The 23,378-nt window shown below is 30.8% G+C and overlaps 1 protein-coding gene across 1 annotated transcript in view; it reads left to right on the top strand.

Annotated features, from left to right (window-relative positions):
• The window catches only part of LOC148955860 (uncharacterized), a 111,749-nt gene that overhangs the window by 74,409 nt on the left and 13,962 nt on the right, over nt 1-23,378 (top strand). The window contains exon 4 of the mRNA XM_089108388.1: nt 17,733-17,938. Within this exon, the coding sequence (XP_088964514.1) occupies nt 17,733-17,938 (206 nt within the window). The remainder of the gene's footprint in view (nt 1-17,732; nt 17,939-23,378) is intronic.

Raw genomic sequence — 23,378 nt, 5'->3', positions numbered from 1 at the left:
TCTTTGCTATTATTTGGTTCATTAATGGTAGTGACGTTTGCTGGCACTTTGTTTTTCATCGATTCATCTTTATATTCTTTAGTGATATTTTCCGCCAACACCATTTTTATTTTTCCGGCAATTTCACTGTCTATTACAACATTATTTTTACAAAGGTAACAGTTTCGACACGTAGACAAGATATGGTTTATGATATTAGTAGAAGAGTATGCTTGTCTTCTTTTGATTTTCCGTTGAATGCTAATACCCGAAAATTGACTATGGGGTGCAACAAGAGGTAGCATGTTACCACAAGCACTGGCAAGAAGATGCCCCTCTTCATCAACTATTATTTTTATGTTGGCATTCTCTTTGAGTTCTATCATCTCTGGATATATCACTCTTGCATATCCACCATAATACGAGTTGAATTTTTATGGTACTCCAAAGAAATTAAATTCCTTACTGTCATGACAATGCACGCATACATCTCCAATAGTGCTACCATTTTTGCATGTTACATAGTTCAAATACTTATACTTGTCGGTATTCAAAGCTACCATACAATTATTATGTGAAGACAATTTCTTAAAATGCGCCATCTTCACTTTTTTTTAAGACGTGACTTGTGTCTTTATCATTCAACTGCGTAAAAAATACTGATTTAATACAATCAATAGAATAGTTAGGGTCGATATCCGGACATAGAATACCAGTGGGAAAGCCACTTCGTGTCTCTGACCAATCACAGAGTACAATTGTTAGAGCCGTAAGCATATTTTGTCATTTTATGATACGTACAAAAAAAATAAAAAAATAAATAAAGTTGAATAATTTCTAAGTTTAAAAAAATAGTTTGTTTTTATGAAAAAAAAATAGTGAATTAGAACCCTCAGTCCTCATCATTATGAGCATCCAAAACTCGACTTAAGTTTCACATTTGAACCAGAGAATGGATCTAAGTTTCACATTTGAACGAGAGAATTGTATTTTCCATAATTTTCTTACATGAAACTAGAGTTTATGGTCAAAAAACCCTTATTAGCTCAGATTCTACAGAAAGAATTTATTTTTCGATCCATAACTAGACTTAAGTTTCACCTATGAACCAACGAATTGTATTTTCCATAATTTTCTTACGAAAAACTAGATTTTACGGTCAAAAACCCTTATTAGCTTAGATTTTATAGAAATAGTTGTATTTCTCGATCCAAAACTAGAGTTTACAGCAAAAAACACTTATTAGCTCAGATTTTATAGAAATAGTTTATTTTTCGATCCATAACTGGACTTAATTTTCACCTATGAGCCAACGAATTGTATTTTCCATAATTTTCTTACAAAAAACTAGAGTTTTTGACCAAAAACCCTTATTAGCTCAGATTTTACAGAAATAGTTTTTTTTTATCCAAAAATAGACTAAAGTTTCAGATTTGCACCAGAGAATTGCATTTTCCATATTTTCTTACAAAAAACTAGAGTTTACGACCAAAAACCCTTATTAGTTCAGATTTTACAGAAATAGTTTTATATTTCGATCCAAAAATAGACTAAAGTTTCAGATTTGAACCAGACAATTGTATTTTCCATAATTTTCTTACAAAAAACTAGAGTTTACGGCAAAAACCCTTATTAGCTTAGATTTTATAGAAATGGTTTATTTTTCGATCCATAACTGGACTTAATATTCACCTATGAGCCAACGAATTGTATTTTCCATAATTTTCATACAAAAAAACTAGAGTTTGCGACCAAAAACCATTATTAGCTCAGATTTTATAGAAATAGTTTATTTTTCGATCCTTAACTGGACTTAATTTTCACCTATGAGCCAACGAATTGTATTTTCCATAATTTTCTTACAAGAAACTAGAGTTTGCGACCAAAAACCTTTATTAGCTCAGATTTTACAGAAATAGTTTATTTTTCGATCCAAGAGTTTACGGCCAAAAAAACTTATTATATTATATTTTACATAAATGTTTTATTTTTGAAGACAAAAATAGGCTAAAGTTTTAGATTTGCCGCAAACAATTGTATTTTCCAAACTTTTAAGTCAAGAAACTAGATCGCTCGGCAAAAAATAATAATTAGCTCGATTTTAACAGAAAATTTTTATTTTTCGAGACATAACTGGACTTAATTTTCACCTACGAACCAACGAATTGTATTTTCCATAATTATCTTACAAAAAACTCTGTGAATTGGTACTTTGAAATTATTTTCTATAAAAGCGTAACTATCATGTGACTTGGTATTTTGAAAATATTTTCTACAATATCGTAACTATCATGTGACTTGGTACTTTGAAATTATTTTCTACAATAGCGTAACTATCATGTGACTTGGTACTTTGAAATTATTTTCTATAATAGCGTAACTATCATGTGACTTGGTATTTTGAAATTATTTTATGCAATAGCGTAACTATCATGTGAGTTGGTACTTTGAAATTATTTTATAAAACAGAGTTACTATCATGTGACTTTGTACTTTGAAATTATTTTCTATCAAAGCGTCACTATCATGTTACCTTGTACTTTGAAATTATTTTCTACTACATCGTAACTATCAGGGGAGTTGATACTTTGAAAATTATTTTATAGAATATCTTAACTATCACGTGACTTGGTACTTTAAAATTATTTTAAATAAAATCTTAACTTTCATGTGACTTGGTACTTTAAAATTATTTTCTGCAATAGTGTAACTTTCATATGACTTGGTACTTTTAAATTATTGTCTATATAATTGTAACTATCATGCGACTTTGTACATTTAAATTAATTTATACAATAGCGTAACTATAACGTGAATTGTTAATTTGAAATTATTTTATATAATAGCGTAACTATAATATGACTTGGTATTTTGAAATTATTTTCTGTAATAGCGTAACTATAAAGTGACTTTGTACTTTGAAATTATTTTCTATAGAAGCGTAAATATAATTTGACATGGTACTTTGAAATTATTTTCTACAATAGCGTAACTATAATTTGACTTGGAACTTTGAAATTATTTTATACAATAGCGTAACTATCATGTGACATGGTATTTTGAAATTATTTTATACAATAGCATAACTATCATGTTACATGGTACTTTGAAATTATTTTCTATAATAGTGTAACTATCATAAGACTTGGTATTTTGAAATTCTTTTCTATAATAGTGTAACTATCATGTGACTTTGTACTTAAGAATTGTTTTATATAACAGCGTGACTATCAAGTGACTTTGTATTTTGAAATTTTTTTCTACAACAGCGTAACTATCATGTCACTTGGTACTTTGAAATTATTTTATACAATGACGTAACTATCATGTAACATGGTACTTTGAAATTATTTTATACAATATCGTAACTATCATGTGACATGGTACTTTGAAATTATTTTGTATAATGGTGTAACTATCATCAGACTTGGTATTTTGAAATTATTTTCTAAAATAGAGTAACTATCATGTGACTTGGTATTTTGAAATTATTTTCTACAATAGCTTAACTATCATGTGACATGGTACTTTGAAATTGTTTTCTATAAAAGCGTAACTATCATGTGACTTGGTACTTTGAAATTATTTTATACAATAGTGTAACTATCATGTGAATTGTTACTTTTAAATTCTTTTCTATATTAGTGTAACTATCATGTGACTTGATACTTTGAAATTATTTTCTATAAAAGCGTAACTATCATAAGACTTGGTATTTTGAAATTATTTTCTACAATAGCGTAACTATCATGTTACTTGGTACTTTAAAATTTTTTTATATAATAGCGTAACTATCTTGCGAACTTGTACTTTGATATTATTTTCTACACTAGTGTTACATTCATTTTACTTTTTAGTTTGAAATTATTTTCTAAAATAGCGTAACTACAATTGGACATGGTACTGTGATATTATTTTATACACTAGCCTAAATATCTTGTGACTTGTTAATTTTAAATTATTTTAAGCAATAGCGTAAATATCATGTGACATGGTATTTTTAAATTATATTATGTAAGATTGTAACTATCATGTGACATTGTACTTTGAAATTTTTTTGTAGAATGGTGTAACTATCATATGACTTGGTATTTTGAAATTATTTTCTATAATAGAATAACTATCATGTGACTTGGTATTTTAAAATTATTTTCTATAATAGAGTAACTATCATAAGACTTGGTAGTTTGAAATTATTTTCTACAATAGCATAACTATCATGTGACTTGGTACTTTAAAATTATTTTCTATAATAGCGTAACTATCATGTGACTTGGTAATTTGAAATTATTTTCTACAATAGCGTAACTATCATGTGACTTGGTACTTTGAAATTATTTTCTACAATAGAGTAACTATCATGTGACATGGTACTTTGAAATTATTTTATAAAATAGCGTAACTATCATATAACTTGGTACTTTTAAATTATTTTCTACAATAGCGTAACTATCCTGTGACTTGGTACTTTGAAATTATTTTATATAATAGAGTAACTATCATTAGACTTGGTACTTTGAAATTATTTTATATAATAGCGTATCGATCCTGTGTATTGTTGTTTTGAAATTGTTCTAAACAATAGCGTATATGTCCGGTTTTTATACATTTTGTAATTATTTTATTCAATCGCAATACAATTATGTTAATTTATAATTTTTTAATAGCTTATATAGTAGATTAAATCTCATGTTCCTGGCCACATTATCTAAATAGTATACACAATCTTCCCATTCATGTGACATGGTACTTTAAAATTTTTTTCTACATAAGTGTAACTATCATGTGAGTTGGTGTTTTGAAATTCTTTTATACAATAGCGTAACTATCATGTGAGTTGGTACTTTGAAAATTATTTTCTATAATAGCGTAACTTTCGTGTGACTTGGTACTTTAAAATTATTTTCTACAATAGCGTAACTATCATGTGACTTGGTACTTTGAAATCATTTTCTACAATAGCGTAATTATCACGTGATTTGGTACTTTGAAACTATTTTCTACAATAGAGTAACTATCATGTGACATGGTACTTTAAAATTATTTTCTACAATAGCGTAACTATCATGTGACTTGGTACTTTGATATTATTTTCTATAATAGCTTAACTATCATGTGACTTTGTACTTTGAAATTATTTTCTATAATAGCGTAACTATCATGTGACTTGGTACTTTGAAATTATTTTCTACAATAGCGTAACTATCATGTGACTTGGTATTTTGAAATTATTTTCTATAATAGCGTAACTATAATGTGACTTGGTACTTTGAAATTATTTTTTACAATAGCATAACTATCATGTGACTTGGTACTTTGATATTATTTTCTATAATAGCGTAACTATTATGTGACTTGGTACTTTGATATTATTTTCTATAATAGCGTAACTATCATGTTACATGGTACTTTGAAATTATTTTCTGCAATAGCGTAATTATCATGTGACTTGGTACTTTGATATTATTTTCTATAATGGTGTAACTATCATTAGACTTGGTATTTTGAAATTATTTTTTACAATAGCGTAAATATAATGTGACATGGTGTTTTTAAATTCTTTTATTTAATAGTGTAAATATCATGTGACTTTGCACTTTGAAATTATTTTCTACAATAGCGTAACTTTCATATGATTTTGTACTTTGAAATTTTTTTATACAATAGTGTAACTATCATGTGACTAGGTACTTTGAAATTATTTTATACAATAGTGTAACTATCATGTGACATGGTACTTTGAAATTATTTTCTACAATAGCGTAACTATCATGTGACTTGGTACTTTGAAATTATTTTTCATAATAGCGTAAGTATCGTGTGACTTGGTACTCGCAACTCCCCCCTCTACAATCACACTATAAGTACTCTAAGACACCCCGCTCCCATCACTCCACCACTTATGTATTATATGGAACACATTGAAGAAGTAAAGCTATCCGTTATTACAATTCTTTTCTTGTCATCTACACCCCTTTTGTATCAACTTCTTTGTATAGTATAACGTTAAACTATTTTAAATTGACAACACTGTCCAAACATCACTTGTGTATTATACAGTACACAATCAACCCATCTCCCTCCAAAATACTTTTCAGCCATTTCTTGTTAAATTTTTTATTTCTAAACTATTTTAAACTAACAACACATCGAAGTATATTTTAAATTGTCAACACTGTCCAAACATCAATTGTGTATTATACAGTACACAATTAACCCATCTCCCCCCAAAACACTTCAGGCATTTCTTGTTAATATTTTTTATTTCTTAAGTATTTTAAATTAACAACACATCGAAGTATATTTTAAATTGACAACACTGTCCAAACATCACTTGTGTATTGTACAGTACACAATCAACCCATCTCCCCCCAAAATCCTTTTCAGCCATTTCTTGTTAAATTTTTTTTATTTCTTAACTATTTTAAATTTACAACACATCGAAGTATATTTTAAATTGACAACACTGTCCAAACATCACTTGTGTATTATACAGTACACAATCAACCCATCTCCCCCAAAACACTTTTCAGCCATTTCTTGTTAAATTTTTTTATTTCTTAACTATTTTAAATTGACGACACATCGAAGTATATTTTAAATTGACAACACTGTCCAAACATCACTTGTGTATAATACAGTACACAATCAACCCGTCTCCCCCCAAAACACTTTTCAGCCATTTCTTGTTAAATTTTTTTTTATTTCTTAACTATTTTAAATTGACAACACATCAAAGTATATTTTAGATTGACAATACTGTCCAAACATCACTTGTGTATTATGCAGTAAACAATCATCCCATCTCCCCCCAAAACACTTTTCAGCCATTTCTTATTAATTTTTTTATTTTTTAACTATTTTAAATTTACAACACATCGAAGTATATTTTAAATTGACAACACTGTCCAAACATCACTTGTGTATTATACAGTACACAATCAACCCTTCTCCCCCCAAAACACTTTTCATCCAATTCTTTTTAAATTTTTTTTATTTCTTAACTATTCTAAATTGACAACAAATCGAATTATATTTTAAATTGACAACACTGTCCAAACATCACTTGTGTATTATACAGTACACAATCAACCCATCTCCCCCCAAAACACTTCAACCATTTTTTTTATAATTTTTTTATTTCTTAACTATTTTAAATTGACAACAGGTGGTGAAAAACTAGTGACAAGAGGTGAAAAACTTTTTGCATGTCTCTCTCACTATGACTGTGTGTCTGAGCGGGTGTGCTTTCATCCATAACCAGTCTAACTTTTTTTACTGAATTTTTTGAACTTAGAAAAATATTCAACTTTTTTTTACGAATCATAAAATGACATTAAATATGTTTGTGGCTATACCAATCGTACTCTATGCCTTTTTTTTACATGTCTTAGAATGAACAAGTACACAATATGAGATAAGTGAGATGGTTATGGATTTGAACCATCAAGGACCGCAAGCACCAATGACCCTAGCCACCAAGCACCTCAACCTTAAAGGTACCCTCTCCCCAACCTCCAAGGGCTGTGCTATTTTGGACTTTTCTGAGCTAGATTTCCTACCATTTCGTAGAAGCATGTTGTCTGAAACCTATGATTTGAGATACTTGGTTTACTATTTCCCACTTTTCTGAGCTAGGTTTCATAGCCGTTCATAAATGTTTGTTGTATGAAACCCATGATTAGCTTTAATAATGTTTCGGGAGTGGGGGACGATCAAAGACCTCATTAGGTACATTTTTGCATATTTTTTTTTAATAAAGTTGGGTTTTAGTTTCAGAAACATGAACGTCCACGTTTAAAATATATCTGGTTTCATTAATAATATTTGATTTTCTAATAATGCTGGGTTTTTTGTTCTCAGAAATAAGAACAACCATGTTTAAAATACATCTGATTTTATTATTAGTATATTTTTTTTAATAAAGATGGGTTTTATTTTCAGAAATACGAAAATCCCCATTTAAAATACATCTGATTTTATTAATAAAGTTGGGTTTTAGTTTTCAGAAATATGAACAACCACGTTTAGAATGCATGTGATTTTATTAATAATGCTCGATTTTTTTAAAAGTTGGGTTGTAGTTTTCGGAAATAAGAATACCCACGTTTAAAATACATGTGATTTCATTAATATTATTTGATTATTTAATAAAGTTGGGTGTTAGTTTTCAGAAATAAGAACACCCACGTTTAAAATTCTTGTGATTTTATTAGTAATATTTGATTTTATTAGTAATATTGATTAAATAAAGTTGGTTTTTAGTTTCTAATTTTTTTAAAATAAAAGGGTTTCTCTTGTTATTTCTGAATTTTCTCAAAAAAAGTTACAGATCAATTCTTTTTGTTCCGATGAAAATAAAAATGTTCCACTTTTGTTTTGCTGATTTTCGTTCTGATTTTTCTCAAAGAGGTAAAAAGAGTTTCTCGCAAAAGATAGAAAAAAGTTATATTTTGGAATATTCGCCATGAAGATAAAGAGTTTCACTTTAATTCTGAGTGTTCTCAAAGAAGTGAAAAAAAATTTCAAGTTTTCTTCTGAAGACAAAAAGTTCCACTTTAATTTTGAGTTTTCTCAATAAAGTGAAGAAAAGTTCCAGTTCTCTTCTGAATTTTTCAAGGAAGAAAAAGAAAAAAGTTATACTTTAATTGTGAATATTCACCATGAAAATAAAGAGTTGCACTTTAATTCTGAGTTTTCTCAAAGAAGTGAAGAAAATATGAAGTTCTCTTCTGAAGACAAAAAGTTCCACTTTAATTCTGAGTTTCCTCAATAAATTGAAGAAAAGTTCAAGTTCTCTTCTGAATTTTCACAAAGAAAAAATAAGTTACAGATCAATTCTAATTTTTTCTAGAGAAAATAAAAAGGTTCTACTTCGGCTCTGATTTTTCTCAAAGAAATGAAAAATTTAAAGTTCTGTTCCAAATTTCTCGTGAAAGATAGAAAAAAATTATACTTTGATTGCAAATATTTGCCATAACGATAAAGAATTCTACTTTAAATCAGAGTTTTCTCAAAGAAGTGCAGAAAAGTTCAAGTTCTCTTCTGAAAATTTATCAATAAAAAGAAAAAGTTACAGTTAATTCTAATTTTCTCCAAAGAAAAAAAAAGCTTCCACTTTAGTTCTGATTTTTCTCAGAGGTGAAAGTTCTAGATTTCTCGTAAAAGATAGAAAAATGTTATACTTTGATTGCAAATATTCGTCATGAAGATAAAGAGTTCCACGTTAATTCAGAGTTTTCTCAAAGAAGTGAAGAAAAGTTCAAATTCTCTTCTGAAAATTTCTCACTGAAAAGATAAAAGTTACAGTTCAATTCTAATTTTGTCCAAAGAAAATAAAAAAAAGCTTCCACTTCAGTTCTGATTTTTCTCAAATAGGTGAAAAAGTTAAAGTTCTGTTATAAATTTATCGTAAAAGATAGAAAAAAGTTATACTTTGATTGTGAATATTCGCCATGAAGATAAGGGGTTCCAATTTGATTCTAAGATTTCTCAAAAAAAAAGTTACAGTTCAATTTTAATTTTTGCAAAGAAAATAAAAACTGATCCACTTCCGTTCTTAATTTTCTCAAAGACATAAAAAATTTAAAGTTCTCTTCTAAATTTTTTCATAGAGGATAGAAAAAAGTTATAATTTGACTATGAATATGAAAATTTTTCAATGAAAAGAAAAAAGTTACAGTTATTTCTAATTTTCTCCAAAGAAAATAAAAAAAAAGCTTTCACTTCAGTTCTGATTTTTTTCAGAAGTGAAAAAAATTAAATTTCTGTTTTAAATTTTGCTGTTGAAGATAGAAAAAAGTCATGCTATGATTGTGAATATTCTCCATCAAGATAAAAAGTTCCATTTTAAATCTGAGTTTTCATAATGAAGGAAAGAAAAGTTCAAGTGCTCTTCTGAAAATTTCTCAATGAAAAAATTTACGGATCAATTTTAATTTTTTCAAAAATAAAGGGGTTCCTCTTCTCATTTCAGAATTTTCTAAAAAAAAGTTACAGATCAATTCTTATTTTTTCCAATGAAAATAAAAATGTTATACTTCAGTTCTGATTTTTCTCAAAGAGGTGAAAAAATTTTTAAGCTCTGTTCTAAATTTCTCGTAAAAGATTCATTGACTGTATGATCATTGGTAGTAATAATGTTCACTTGTGCTTTATTCTTCATTAATTTATCTTCATGTTCATTAGTGATATTGTCTGCCAATTCCCTTTTTATTTTGACAGCGATTTCATTGTCCATTATCACATTATTTTTACAGAGGCAAGTAGACAAGATATGATTTATGATATTAGTGCAGCAGTATGCATGTCTTCTATTTCCCGTTGCTTTCATTCGAAAGCTAGCACCGGAAAGATGACGACAAGATCTATCAACGGGTTACTTTTTACCAGAACCATTAGCTAGAAATTACCCCTCTTCATCAACTATTATTTTTATGTTCGCATTCTCTTTGAGTACTAACTTCTCTGGAAATGATACTTCTCTCGAAATGAGACACACATTCATAGTGAGACAGACATGCAAAAAGTCAGGTTAATTTAGGTTCTTTTAGAGTGGCGCACCACTCTAAGTAAACCTAAATTAACCTAAATTTGTGCATATCTCTCACTATGACTGTGTGTCTGAGCGGGTGTGCTGTCATCTATAACCAGTCTAACCTTTTTTTTACGGAATTTTTGGACTTAGAAAAATATTCAACTTTTTTTTACGAATCTTAAAATGTCATGAAATATGCTTGCGGCTGTACAAATCGTACTCTATGCTTGCTCTTACATCAAAAGGGGCTTTCCCAGTGGTATTCCATGGTAGGTTATCGAGACTACCTAGTTTATTGTATGTATTAAATCAGTAATTTTCGCCCATTGGAGGGATAATCACCGTCATCATATTTAAAAAAAAGTGGAAATTAATTATTCAAGGAAAGTGTGTACACATGATAAAGTCATTGTTGCCTTGAATGCTGACAAAGAGATATATTTGAACTATTAAACAAGTAGTGGTGGAGATCTTCTTCGGAAGATCTTCTTCGGAAAGTTAAATTCCTTTGGAGTACCAAAGAATTTCCATCATGCAAATGGTGGATATGTGAAAATATCATTTCCAGAGAAGTTAGCACTCAAAGAGAATGCGAAAATAAAAATAATAGTCGATGAAGAGGGGCAACTTCTAGCTAATGGTTCTGGTAACATGTTACCCATTGATAGATCTTATCGTCATCTTTCCGGTGTTAGCATTCGAATGAAAGCAAAGGGAAATAGAAGACATGCATACTGCTGCACTAATATCATAAATCATATCTTGTCTACGTGTGAGAACTGTTACCTCTGTAAAAAAAATGTGATAATAGACAAAGAAATCGCTGGCAAAATAAAAAGGGCATTGGCAGACAATTTCACTAATGAATATAAAGATAAATTAATGGAGAATATTGCACAAGTTTGCATTATTACAACCAATGATCATACAGTCAATGAATCAAATAATACCAAGGGTGAAACGCGTATTGAACCTGTAGGTGACACCCCAGTAAAAACTGTACTGGACTCAAAATGGAATAATGATTATTCTAGTGGTTATGAACTAAGAGAAGCGAGTAACTCTAGTATCAAAAGGGAACATGATGATTTATTTTAAGGAACAGATTCAAAATGTCCAAATTTGCTCAATAATATTAATAACGTATAAATAATGTATGTAACATATTTTTATGTTAATATTCTAAATGTTGTTATTTCAATAAAAACATTTTGTGCATTACTTTGTTATATTTCCATTATTTTATGATACGCTAGCATGTCAAATGCTTAGAATGTTTATTAAATAGTCAGAGATTTTTATTTTCTTTGAAAAACATTAGAATTGGACTGTAACATTTTTCTCTTCTTTAAGAAAATTCAGAAGAGAACTTGAACATTTTTGCACTTCTTTGAGAAAACTCAGAATTAAAGTGGAACTCTTTATCTTCATGGTGAAAATTAAAATCAAAGTATAACTTTTTTCTATCTTTTACGAGAAATTTAGAACAGAACTTTAATTTTTTTTTCACCGTTTTGAGAAAAATCAGAACTGAAGTGGAACCTTTTTATTTTCTTTAGAAAAAAATTATATTTCATCTGTAACTTATTTTTTTCTTTGAGAAAATTCAGAAGAGAACTTGAACTTTTCTTCACTTTTTTGAGAAATCTCAGAATTAAAGTGGAACTCTTTATCCTCATGGCGAATATTCACAACCATAGTATAACTTTTTTCTATCTTTAATATGAAATTTAGAACAGAACTTTAACTTTATCTTTTCACCTCTTTGAGAAAAATCGGAACTGAAGTGGAATCTTTTTATTTTCTTTGGAAAAAAATAGAATTGAATTTTCCTTATTTCTTTTCATTGGGAAAATTCAGAAGAGAACTTGAACTTTTCTTCACTTTGTTGAGAAAACTTAGAATTAAAGTGAAACTTTTTATCTTCAAGGAGAATATTCACAATCAAAGTATAACTTATTTCTATCTTCTATGGAAAAATTTCAAACAGAACTATAAATTTCTTATGTCTTTGAAAAAATTAAAAACTGAAGTGGAACCTTTTTATTTTCTTTGGAAAAATTAGAATTGAACTGTAACTTTTTTCTTTTCTTTGAGAAATCTTAGAATTAAAGTGGAACTCTTTATCTTCATGGCGAATATTCACAGTCAAAGTATAACTTTTTCATAGCTTTTACAAGAAATTTTGAACAGAACTTTAAATTTTTTTTCACCTCTTTGAGAAAAATCAGAACTGAAGTGGAACATTTTTATTTTCATTGGAACAAATTAGAATTGAACTGTAACTTTTTTTTTGAAAATTCAGAAATGAAAAGAGGAATCCCTTTATTTTTGAAAAAATTAGAATTGATCCGTAACTTTTTTCACTGAGAAATTTTCAAGAGAGAAGAGACTTGAGCTTCTTATTCCTTCATTGAGAAAACTCAGATTTAGAGTGGAACTTTTTATTTTTATGGAGAATATTCACAATAATAGTATGAGTTTCCTGTCTTCAATAGAAAAATTTAGATCCGAACTTTAAAGTTTTTCACCTCTGAGAAAAATCAGAACTGAAGTGGAAGGTTTTTTTATTGTCTTTGGAGAAAATCAGAATTGAACTGTAAATTTTTCTTTTCATTGATAAATTTTCATATTCATAATCAAAGTATAATTTTTTTTCTACCTTCTATGGAAAATTATAGAACAGAACTTTAAATTTTTCATGTCTTTGAGAAAATTAAGAACTGAAGTGGAACCTTTTTTATTTTCTTTGCAAAAATTAAAATTGAACTGAAACTTTTTTCTTTTCTTTAAAAAATCCTATAATTAAAGTGCAACTCTTTATCTTCATGGCGAGTATTTACAGTCAAAGTGTTGCTTTTTTCTATCTCATACGAGAAATTTGGAACGCGAATGAAAATTTGTTTCACCTATTCGTAAAAAAACAGAATTGAAATGGAATCTTTTTATTTTCATTTAAAAAAATTAGAATTGATCTGTAACATTTTTTAAAGAAAATTCAGAAATGAAAAGAGAAACCTTTTTATTTTAGAAAAAACTTAGAATTGATCAGTAACTTTTTTTCATTGGGAAGTTTTCAGAAGAGAACTTGAGCTTTTCTTTCTTTAATTGGGAAAACTACGATTTAAAGTGGAACATTTTATCTTGGTGGAAATACTCACAATCATAGTATGCCTTTTTTTTATCTTCAACAGAAAAATTTAGAACAGAATTTTATATTTCTTTTACCTCTAAGAAAAATCAGAACTGAAGTGGAAGCTTTTTTTCTTTGGAGAAAATTAAAATTGAACTGTAACTTTTTTCTTTTCATTGAAAAATTTTCAGAAGAAAACTTGAACTTTTCTTCACTTCTTTGAGAAAACTCTGAATTAAAGTGGAGCTGTTTATCTTCATGGTGAATATTTGCAATCAAAGTATAACATTTTTCTATCTTTTACGACGAATTTAGAACAGAACTTAAAATTTTTTCACCTCTTTGAGAAAAATCAAAACTGAAATGGAACCTTTTTATTTTCTCTAGCAAATAATAGAATTGATCTGTAACTTGTTTTTTTCTTTGAGAAAATTCAGAAGAGAACTTGAACTTTCTTCACTTTATTGAGAAATCTCAGAATTAAAGTGGAACTTTTTATCTTCAAAAGGGAACTTGAATTTTTCTTCACTTCATTGAGAAAATATCAGAATTAAAGTGAAACTCTTTATCTTCATGGCAAATATTTACAATCATAGTGTAACTATTTTCTATCTTTAATAAGAAATTTTGAACAGAAGTTTAAATGTTTTTTTCACATCTTTGAGAAAAATCAGAACTAAAGTGGAATTTTTTTATTTTCTCTGGAGATAAATAAAATTAATCTGTAACTTATATCTTTTCATTAAGAAAATTCAGAAGAGAACTTGAACTCTTCTTCACTTTGTTGAGAAAACTTAGAATTAAACTGGATTTTTTTATCTTCATGGCGAATATTCACAATCAAAGTATAACTTTTTTCTATCTTTTGAGGAAAAATTTAGAACAGAACTTTAAATTTTTTATGTCTTTGAGAAAATTAAAAACTGAAGTGGAACCTTCTTTATTTTCTTTGGAAAAAAATAGAATTGAACCGTAACTTTTTTCTTTTCTTTGATAAATCTTAGAATTAAGGTGGAACTCTTTACCTTCATGGTAAATATTCGAAATCAAAGTACAACTTTTTTCAATCTCTTGCGAGAAATTTAGAATAGAACTTTCACCTCTTTAAGAAAATTAGAACTGAAGTGGAACTTTTTTATTTTCATCGGAAAAATCAGAATTGATGTGTAACTTTTTTTTTGAGAAAATTCAAAAATGAAAAGAGGAACCCTTTTATTTTGAAAAAATTAGAAACTAAAACCCGACTTTATTAAAAACTAAATCAAATATTATTAATAAAATCGCATGTATTTTAACCGTGGGTGTTCTTATTTCTGAAAACTAAAACCCAAATTTATTAAAAAATCAAATAATATTAATAAAATCACATGTATTTTAAACGTGGGTGTTCTTATTTCTGGAAACTAAATCCCTACTCTATTAAAATATCAAATATTATTAATAAAATCACATGTATTTCAAACATGGGGGTTCATATTTATGAAAAATAAAGCCCAACTTTATAAAAAAAATCAAGTATTATTAATAAAATCACATGTATTTTAATCGTGGTTGTTCATATTTCTGAAAACTAAAACCCAACTTTATTAATAAAATCAGATGCATTTTAAACGGGGATGTTCGTATTTCTGAAAATTAAAACCCAACTTTATTAAATAAACTACAAAAAAGTATAAAAAAAGTATTAAAAAATGGGGGGATGGGCCCAAAAAATTGGAGGGGGGAGGGGCCCTTCGAGGTTGGGCAGAGAGGACCTTCGAGGTTGAGGTCCTTGGTTGCTAGGGTCATTGTTGGTTGCGGTTCTTGATGGTTCAAGTCCATAACCATCTCACTAATCCCATATTGTGTACTTGTTCATTCTAAGACATGTAACAAAACTGAAAAAAATTGCCATGTTAAAAAAAATAAACTTCAAAAAGTATAACAAAATGGGGGGATGGGTCCAAAAAGTTGGAGGGAGGGGGCCCCTTGGAGGTTTGGGGGAGGGAACCTTGGAGGTTAAGATCCATGGTGGCTAGGGTCATTGGTGGTTGCATACCTTGATGGTTCAAATCCATAACCATCTCACTAATCCCATATTGTGTATTTGTCTATTATAGCGGCCAAAGTCGAGAAGTAAAGCTATGTCAAGTCAGATGTCTCAAACTGTTTCACCCCAAATAATCCCCTAAAATATCAATTCATCTCTGACGTTTACTTTGTTCTGGCAACTGTGCCCAGATACATTTTAAATTCATATGCAGCCCATTGATTTTTCTGTCATGATTTCTTACACAATCGGAGCTCTATAAGTTCAACGTACTTCATGTCTGTACTAATTACACATCATCCTGCCTGCAAATTCATGATAATTGTTATCATGGAATGTTCACGGGGTGACATTGTGATATAACAATTACATAAATTCAATGCTGAAATTCCATAGAGTCTGGTGATGTCACATCGCCCCGACAGTAATATAGCCCTGCCATTGACCTAGAAAGAGGTGTGTAATCTTGTTCGTCCAAGTTGTTCGTACAGTTGTTCGTACAGTGCCTTCTGATGTATCCCTACTCTCTTAAAGGCCAATCGCTTTCCAGTTAGATTACTATCGGAGATTTTATGTGATTGCACAATATAATTTTGTGAATACATGCAAAACGATCAGAATTAATAGTTTCATCATAAATGGGACTTGAAAAGTTTCTCCAGTGTCTCTATTGAGAGCTACCTTTTTTTCTGAGACCACACTGGGCAATCATGATAAGACATAAAATCGCGAAGAAAACGAGGACAATTAACAGCCAGTGAAAAAATTGAAAAATTATTCAAATATTTCGGTCAAAACCTCCGCTTGACCGAAAAACTGAAAAGGTAGCTCTCAATAGAGACACTGGAGAAACTTTTCTAAGTCCGATTTATGTTGAAATTATTAATTCTGATCGTTTTTACATACACCCACAAAATTATATTGGGCAATCAAATAATATCTCCAATAATAATCTAACTGGAAAGCGATTGGCCTTCAAGAGTGCTTTACGTGAAACGAAATTGTAAAATGCCATTTAGACTTGTGTTTTTTATTCAGTAACTCTTTCACCGTTACTCAGAAAGGGTCGTCCAATTTTAATTTTGTGTTTTTATTTTAAGGTTTGGTTTTTTATAATTTTATTAGTTTTATTCTGCACTGAGGACGGCCAAGCGGAGGTCTTGACCGAAATATTTGCATAATTTTTTTACTGGCAGTTAATTGTCCTCGTTTTCTTCGCGATTTTATGTTTTATAAATCTTTCTATTTGGTGCAACGTTCCCTGATGGTTTCACCTTAATGCCCTTAGCCTTTTCGAACACCCAGGACCAAACATGTCCCTTTCTTAATAATAAAACTAGCCCTTGTCCCAGGGGCTGTGGGGGTCATGACATCCCTGGAGGCATAGGTATTAGACCAACCACATATTGCGAATAAAGTGGGAATCTCAGTTCTTTGATTGAACGTATTTGATGGCTGAGAGGGTAGCTAAAACATGAGTGAGAAAGAGCTGGATACCCTCCAATAACTTTTGACTCTTATAAAGGGTACTAGAACTATTATTTTTCAATTCAATGACCTTTTTCAGAAATTTTTTATGACCTCTCGTTCCATACGAAGGGCCCTGATTAAAAGAAAAAAAAATAATACATAGAAGATTTATCGCTTTTACTAAGATAACTTTTTTCTATAACCTGTTTATTATATAAACTTTTTTCCATTGTCTGGTTTTATTTTCTCGTACTTTTTCGTACTGTCTTCTACTATCACTTATCAAAGCTTTTCTGTTCTTATAAATTTATTTTCCAGTCAACACAATGTAAATCGTATTACCTTTTTGCTTTAGAGCACTTATTACCCTGTTTAAGGTAAAACAAAAAGAAGAAAAAATGGTAGCCAACAGCTTCTATCTCAAAAAACTAGTTCAAAATTTCAGATGGTCTCTGCTTACCGATCTTTGGTCATCAGGGGCTAATAAATTTTTGAGCACAGGCCGTTTTCATTCTGTAGCCCACATGAGATCTCATATATATTTGATCCACATGAGATCTCATATCTCTAATATTATTTTGCAGCGCTCCCTGACTGATTCAATGTTGGAAAACATTATTTTCACCATTATGGAGCTGGAAAGAAAAGTCAAAGAAACAAGCTTATACAAGATAAGAGAAAACAAGATCAATGAAGGTTGTTGTCTCCAAAAACTTGTTTGCATGTCACCCTTGACGCATAGCAAAATTGAGCTTGGAACTTATGGCTCTAGAATAAATAAGTCATTTCGGTAAGTAGTAGGAATAAGAATAAGATTTCATTGCAAGAATAAGAACATAGAGAAAGTCAAGGAGCTGAAGAGCCTGGGTAGTTAGTTCGATGCAGATGGCAAAATAATGACCGACATTAAATGTAGAATTGGACAGACATCCAGAGCTTTCAATTTCCTGCGATTAAAGATACATCTCTTAGATAACAACGTACTCTCTAAACTCTTCTGTGTTGGAAAATGAGCCAGTAGTATGAAAACATTATTTTCCCATTCGAAAATGTGTGCTTAAGTAAAATTTTAAACATAAGCTGGAAACAAAGAGTCGGTGATTTCGAAATCCGCATTGGATGGGACAATTAAGGAAGAAGAGGCAACTGCTGTTCTAAAGAAGAAGAGGTGTACGTATTTGGGACACGTCTTTCATATGCAACCAAACCACCTTTCTTTGACATCTTTCGATTGTTCCTTAAATGGCCTAAGACGACGAGTGTGTCCCCAAAAAACTTAACACATTACGAAGAGCCTAGGACTGAGATATAAGGATGGCGACCTCGTTAGTACTTTAATTGGAATATGTTACGAGTACAGCATTGCTTAAGGATAAGTGGAGAGGCTTTGTTGAAGCCATAAACCCAACCAATGGGTCTTAAGGAACTAAGATCCAAGTTTTTCTCGCTAAGAAACTTGGAGAGATTATAGAGGTCATGGGCTGACCGGCCTTACTGTCAGTTATTCTATCTTTTTTTGTTTTTGAGAATCTTTACGAGACTGGTTTAACCAGGGTGTAATCATCCACTTTTCAGTTAAACTGGATGCTATAAAGCCTTAATTTTATTTGGGCTGTTTCACAGAATTTGATCCCTTAAACTAGGAACTTCAACTATTGTATGGATCCTGGAGGCACCATTCTGATCGTTCTGATTAAACTGTCTTGATATAATTTCTTTTAGGGCTGCAGGATAGACAGAGATTTGAAGTGGTGGCAGGTTGGCATTCACACAGTATCAGCCCTTAATAAATATATTGTAATATAGGCAGTGATTAATGAGTCCCTTGCCAAATTTCTATGACCATTCATTCCATGAGATAGCCGATAGGGAAGGGATAAAACAATAGGGACACATCACTGTTTACTAAGCGAACACTATTGAGTCTGATATAAGGGCAAAAGAACAGCTGAAGTCAGTTAGGTGTAATTCAAAGTTAAGCTGGCTGGTTGTGTATGATGATTATTTGTCAAACAGTTCGTGATAACGAACTGTAAGTAAGGAGTGACCCGGCTCAATAGTAGCCCAAACTCTAAAAAACGGGATTTTGATACCAATAGATACATTAAAAGAATCAAATTTTAATGCTGATTTACAATATTTATGTTTCATCAAGTTTATTTCTATCCGTCACAAGTTACGCGCCTGAGAAAATTTGGCTGATTTATGAAAAAAGGAGGAAAGACCCCCTAAAAATTAAAGGACCTTAATGAAAACCATACCATCAGATTCAGCGTATCAAAGAAACCTACTGTAGAGGTTTCAAGCTCCTATCTGTAAACATGTGGAATTTTGTATTTTTGCCAGAAGAAAGATCACGGATGCGTGTTTATTTTTTTTTTTTTTAGGCATAATCATATCGACCCAGTTGTCTTAGTATATCGTGGGAGGGCTCATTGGAACGGAAATTAAAAGTTTTAGTGCCCTTTTTAAGTGACCGAAAAAATGGGGGGCACCTAGGCCCCCTCTCACACTCATTTTTTCCCCAAAGTCTCCCGATCAAAATTTTGAGATAGCCATTTTGTTCAGCATGGTCGATAATATGATAAATATGTCTTTTAGGATGACTTAATCCCCCAAAAATCCCGGGGGGAGGGCTAAAAGTTAGGAACTTTACCGAATGTTAACATATAGTATTGGTTATTGGGAAGTATACAGACGTTTTCAGGGGGATTTTTTTCTGGTAGTGGGGGGATGGTTCAGGGGTTATGTGGGAGGATCTTTACATGGAGGAAGTTTGCATGTGGGAAGGAAAATTGCTATGAAGGGGTTGCCGGATTTCCCAGCGTAATTTAAAAAAAGGATAAGAAATTAAATAGAAAAAACTAGTTTTTCAACTGAAAGTAAGGAGCAACATCAAAACTTAAAACGAACAGACAATATTACGTATATGATTGGGTTCGCCCCCTAGTCAATACCTCGCTCTTTAAGCCAAAGATTTTTTAGTACTTTCATAAGAGCTATTTATTATAATTAACGGCCTTTGTAATTAAGGGGAAAATTTTAAAGAATTGGAGCAAAATTCGAAATTTAGCGTAAACAGCGAGGTATTGACTAGGGGGATGAACCCTCTAATTTACGTTTTAAAAATATACGAATATAGAAGTTCGTTGCGTAAGCTAATTCGTTAGTCACGTATATTTATTACTAATAAAAACGTTCGTAAATAAAATTAAACAACGTTCGAGAAAGCAATTTTACCAAATAAAAGTAAAAATTAATATGCAAATTTGGTGTTGATTATTCATGTACGCTGAGCCAAATTCAAAGCCTGCACTAATTCAAAAACTTTCAAAAATTAAATAAAATAAACAAGTTTTTTTTAACTGAAAGTAAGGAGCGACGTTAAAACTTAAAACGAACATAAATTATTCGGTATATTAAAGGGGCTGTCCCCTCCTCAACGCCTCGCTCTTTACGCTACAGTTTGACTTTCCCACAACCCTATTTTTTTAAACAATAAAAAACTTTAGCGTCAAGAGCGAGGCGTTGAGGAGGGGACAGCCCCTTTCATATAAGGAATAATTTATGTTCGTTTAAGTTTTAACGTCGCTCTTTACTTTCAGTTAAAAAAAAAACTTTTTTTTTATTTAATTGCCTAAAAGACCGAGCACATAAAGTACGAGCTTATGGCCCAAGTGATTCATGCATTTGAACACAACATCCGACGGCTATGGTTAGATTCCTAAGGATGAGCAAAATGTGGTTCATTCTTAGTGGTATTTTCATTGCATAACCTGTTTTTTTGTGATATTTTGCTGGTAGTAGTAGGTTTTTATCCACTTGAACGATTCAGAGTTCCACACCAATTTTTATTTTTACCACACTCCCCATGATATTGATGGCGTTTAAAAATATTAGATATAGGCAGGTCTTCCAAAGTGTAACGCCCTTAGAAAACTACAAAATTCAGATCTTTTTGAAAAGAATAAATGGCATTATGATATTTCAAATAACAATATAGGCATCAGAATGAGGCCGAATCTACTGAGAAGCGAAACAGAAAATTTTATTGACTTATTGATCTCTCGTAGACTCATCAAAATTGCAAGGGCCGGATTCTATCTAGCGGGAGGTAATGGAACGTAATAGGCTTGAGATAGCTTAGGGAGGGTTTCGAATCTTGTTGATAGAAGAGCATGACCCAAGATTGCACAAAACCTTCATCCATACTGAAGGTCCCAGGGACATCTTTACTGTCCGGTTTTAAGCTGGCTTAAGGGCTCCCTATAGACTTGAGAGGATGTTTTAGTTCCCATAATGCACTAGTTCTGGGACCATTGCTTTTCCCGAGGGTATAATGCTTTCAATAGCTTAAAAAACTATACAAATTGCAACTTTCAATGTTAAAACGTTAAAAAATTACTATTGTATCGACATTTTGACTAACAGATTCAGACACCTCCAGCTGGACTTATTAAGATAAGAACAAGAACAGTTTCAAACTTAAAACAAGCAAAAATTAACATGAGCAGGGCTGACACCCCCCCCCCCCCGATACTTTCTCAAGACCAGAACATACTTTGCACTTTACTGAAAAAAATTTTTTTTTAATATTTTAACCTTTTAACTTAAATAGATCAAAAATTATCAAGACTTTAAGGTATAGATATCAACATATGTATATTAAACTGACAGTGCATATTCACTTGTATTTTTTCAGTAAAGCGCAATTTTTTTCTGGTCTTGAGAAGGCATGGGGGTTATCAGCCCTGCTCATGTAAATTTCTGCTTGTTTTGAGTTCGACTCGGTTATTTATTGTGATTTCTGTTCTTTTTGGGTTTCTTTTCTTTATATATGATGACTTGTGGTAGTTTTACAAAATGCTTGGTAGATTATTCGATTTTATTTCTGTTCATTTTTAGTTTAATGGAGTTCTTTACTTTTCTGGGAAAAACTTGTTATGTGGAAAAATATTTTCTGTTGACTTCTGTTCGGTTTTTTATTGACATAGTATTTTTCATGTAGAAAGGAAATAAAAATTTTAAAGTATTTGGTTTTCTGTATGAATTCATAGTTTGACTTGCTATTTGTATGCTGGAGAGTTTTTTCAATGATTTTTAGCAATATACACCCTATTGAAAATCTTGACACAAATAGTATTGTTTAATTTAGTTTTATACCTCCTCTATTTGTCGTGAAAAATAAAACTTAATACCATTTCCAAAATTTTCTATCTATAATCTTTGACAACCTAGATGCTTTCACACTCTTTTGATTTAGTTAAATTGTAACTTAAAACCCTCAGTCGTCCTTGGGAATTGCTGAGATGTCTTATTGGCAACCCGTTTACAAAAATACTTTTTGATTTAGTTTTAAAACAACATGTAGTTTAAGAGCAAAGAAGACAAAATGCATAACTGTGGGGGTGTGTGACATACCGAATACCTCTAAAAACATATCTACTGGACCGTTCAACCATCCTGAGTAAAATGGCTGTCTCAAGATTTTGATCTGACGTGTTTGGAAGCTTTTGGGCTAAAATAGAGGGCTGTTTGCCCTCATTCAAAATAACACTATAACATTTAATTTCAGTAGTATTGGGTAAATCTGTTTAACCACATACATGCCCCATCATTCCTACGGCACAGATATGTCATTTCTTACGACACACATTTCCTATGATTCCTACGACATATATCCTTTCATTCCGAGCGGACATAAGAGACATCAAGTCTGTCGAGCATCTGGTATTGCGTTGTCACTACTGGTGCGATAAAGAAAATTCTTGGAAACATTGTTATCATAGTTTCGTTTGCCAAGAATGTCGTTCAATAATAGAAGTGACTTTTAATTAACATTATGTCTAATAAATGAAGTTCTGATATGAATTCTGATAAACAATTGGATGAGATTTTCTTTATTCTTTAGTGGTATCAACCCAATTATTGATTTTTGACTATTGTTATTTTGGTATGACTACAACAGGGCAACTATCATTACTGTAATATAATGGTCCTATTTACACCGGTCTTCCATTACGAGGCTTGCGCATGAGTTTGAGCCCCACATTCTCATCCAGTGCCCCGAGTTCCCCCAGGGTCCCTTATCCCTACTCCTGGGACCCCAGGCCCCCTTCAAGCCCCTCCGTGTTTTTGCCCCCCCTTTTTCTTAGAATGAGCAAACGAAAAATTGTTTTTGAACTTTTTTCGTGTCTTAAATGATGTGCAATATGGTGAACACAGTTTTT

Source organism: Artemia sp. Qi Xiang Cuo, chromosome 2 (assembly GCF_049724085.1).
Source record: "Artemia sp. Qi Xiang Cuo chromosome 2, ASM4972408v1, whole genome shotgun sequence".
In the NCBI taxonomy this organism is placed as follows: Eukaryota; Metazoa; Arthropoda; class Branchiopoda; order Anostraca; family Artemiidae; genus Artemia; species Artemia sp. Qi Xiang Cuo.
Note: the sequence above shows the minus strand (reverse complement) of the source record. Positions and strands in the feature narration are given on the sequence as shown.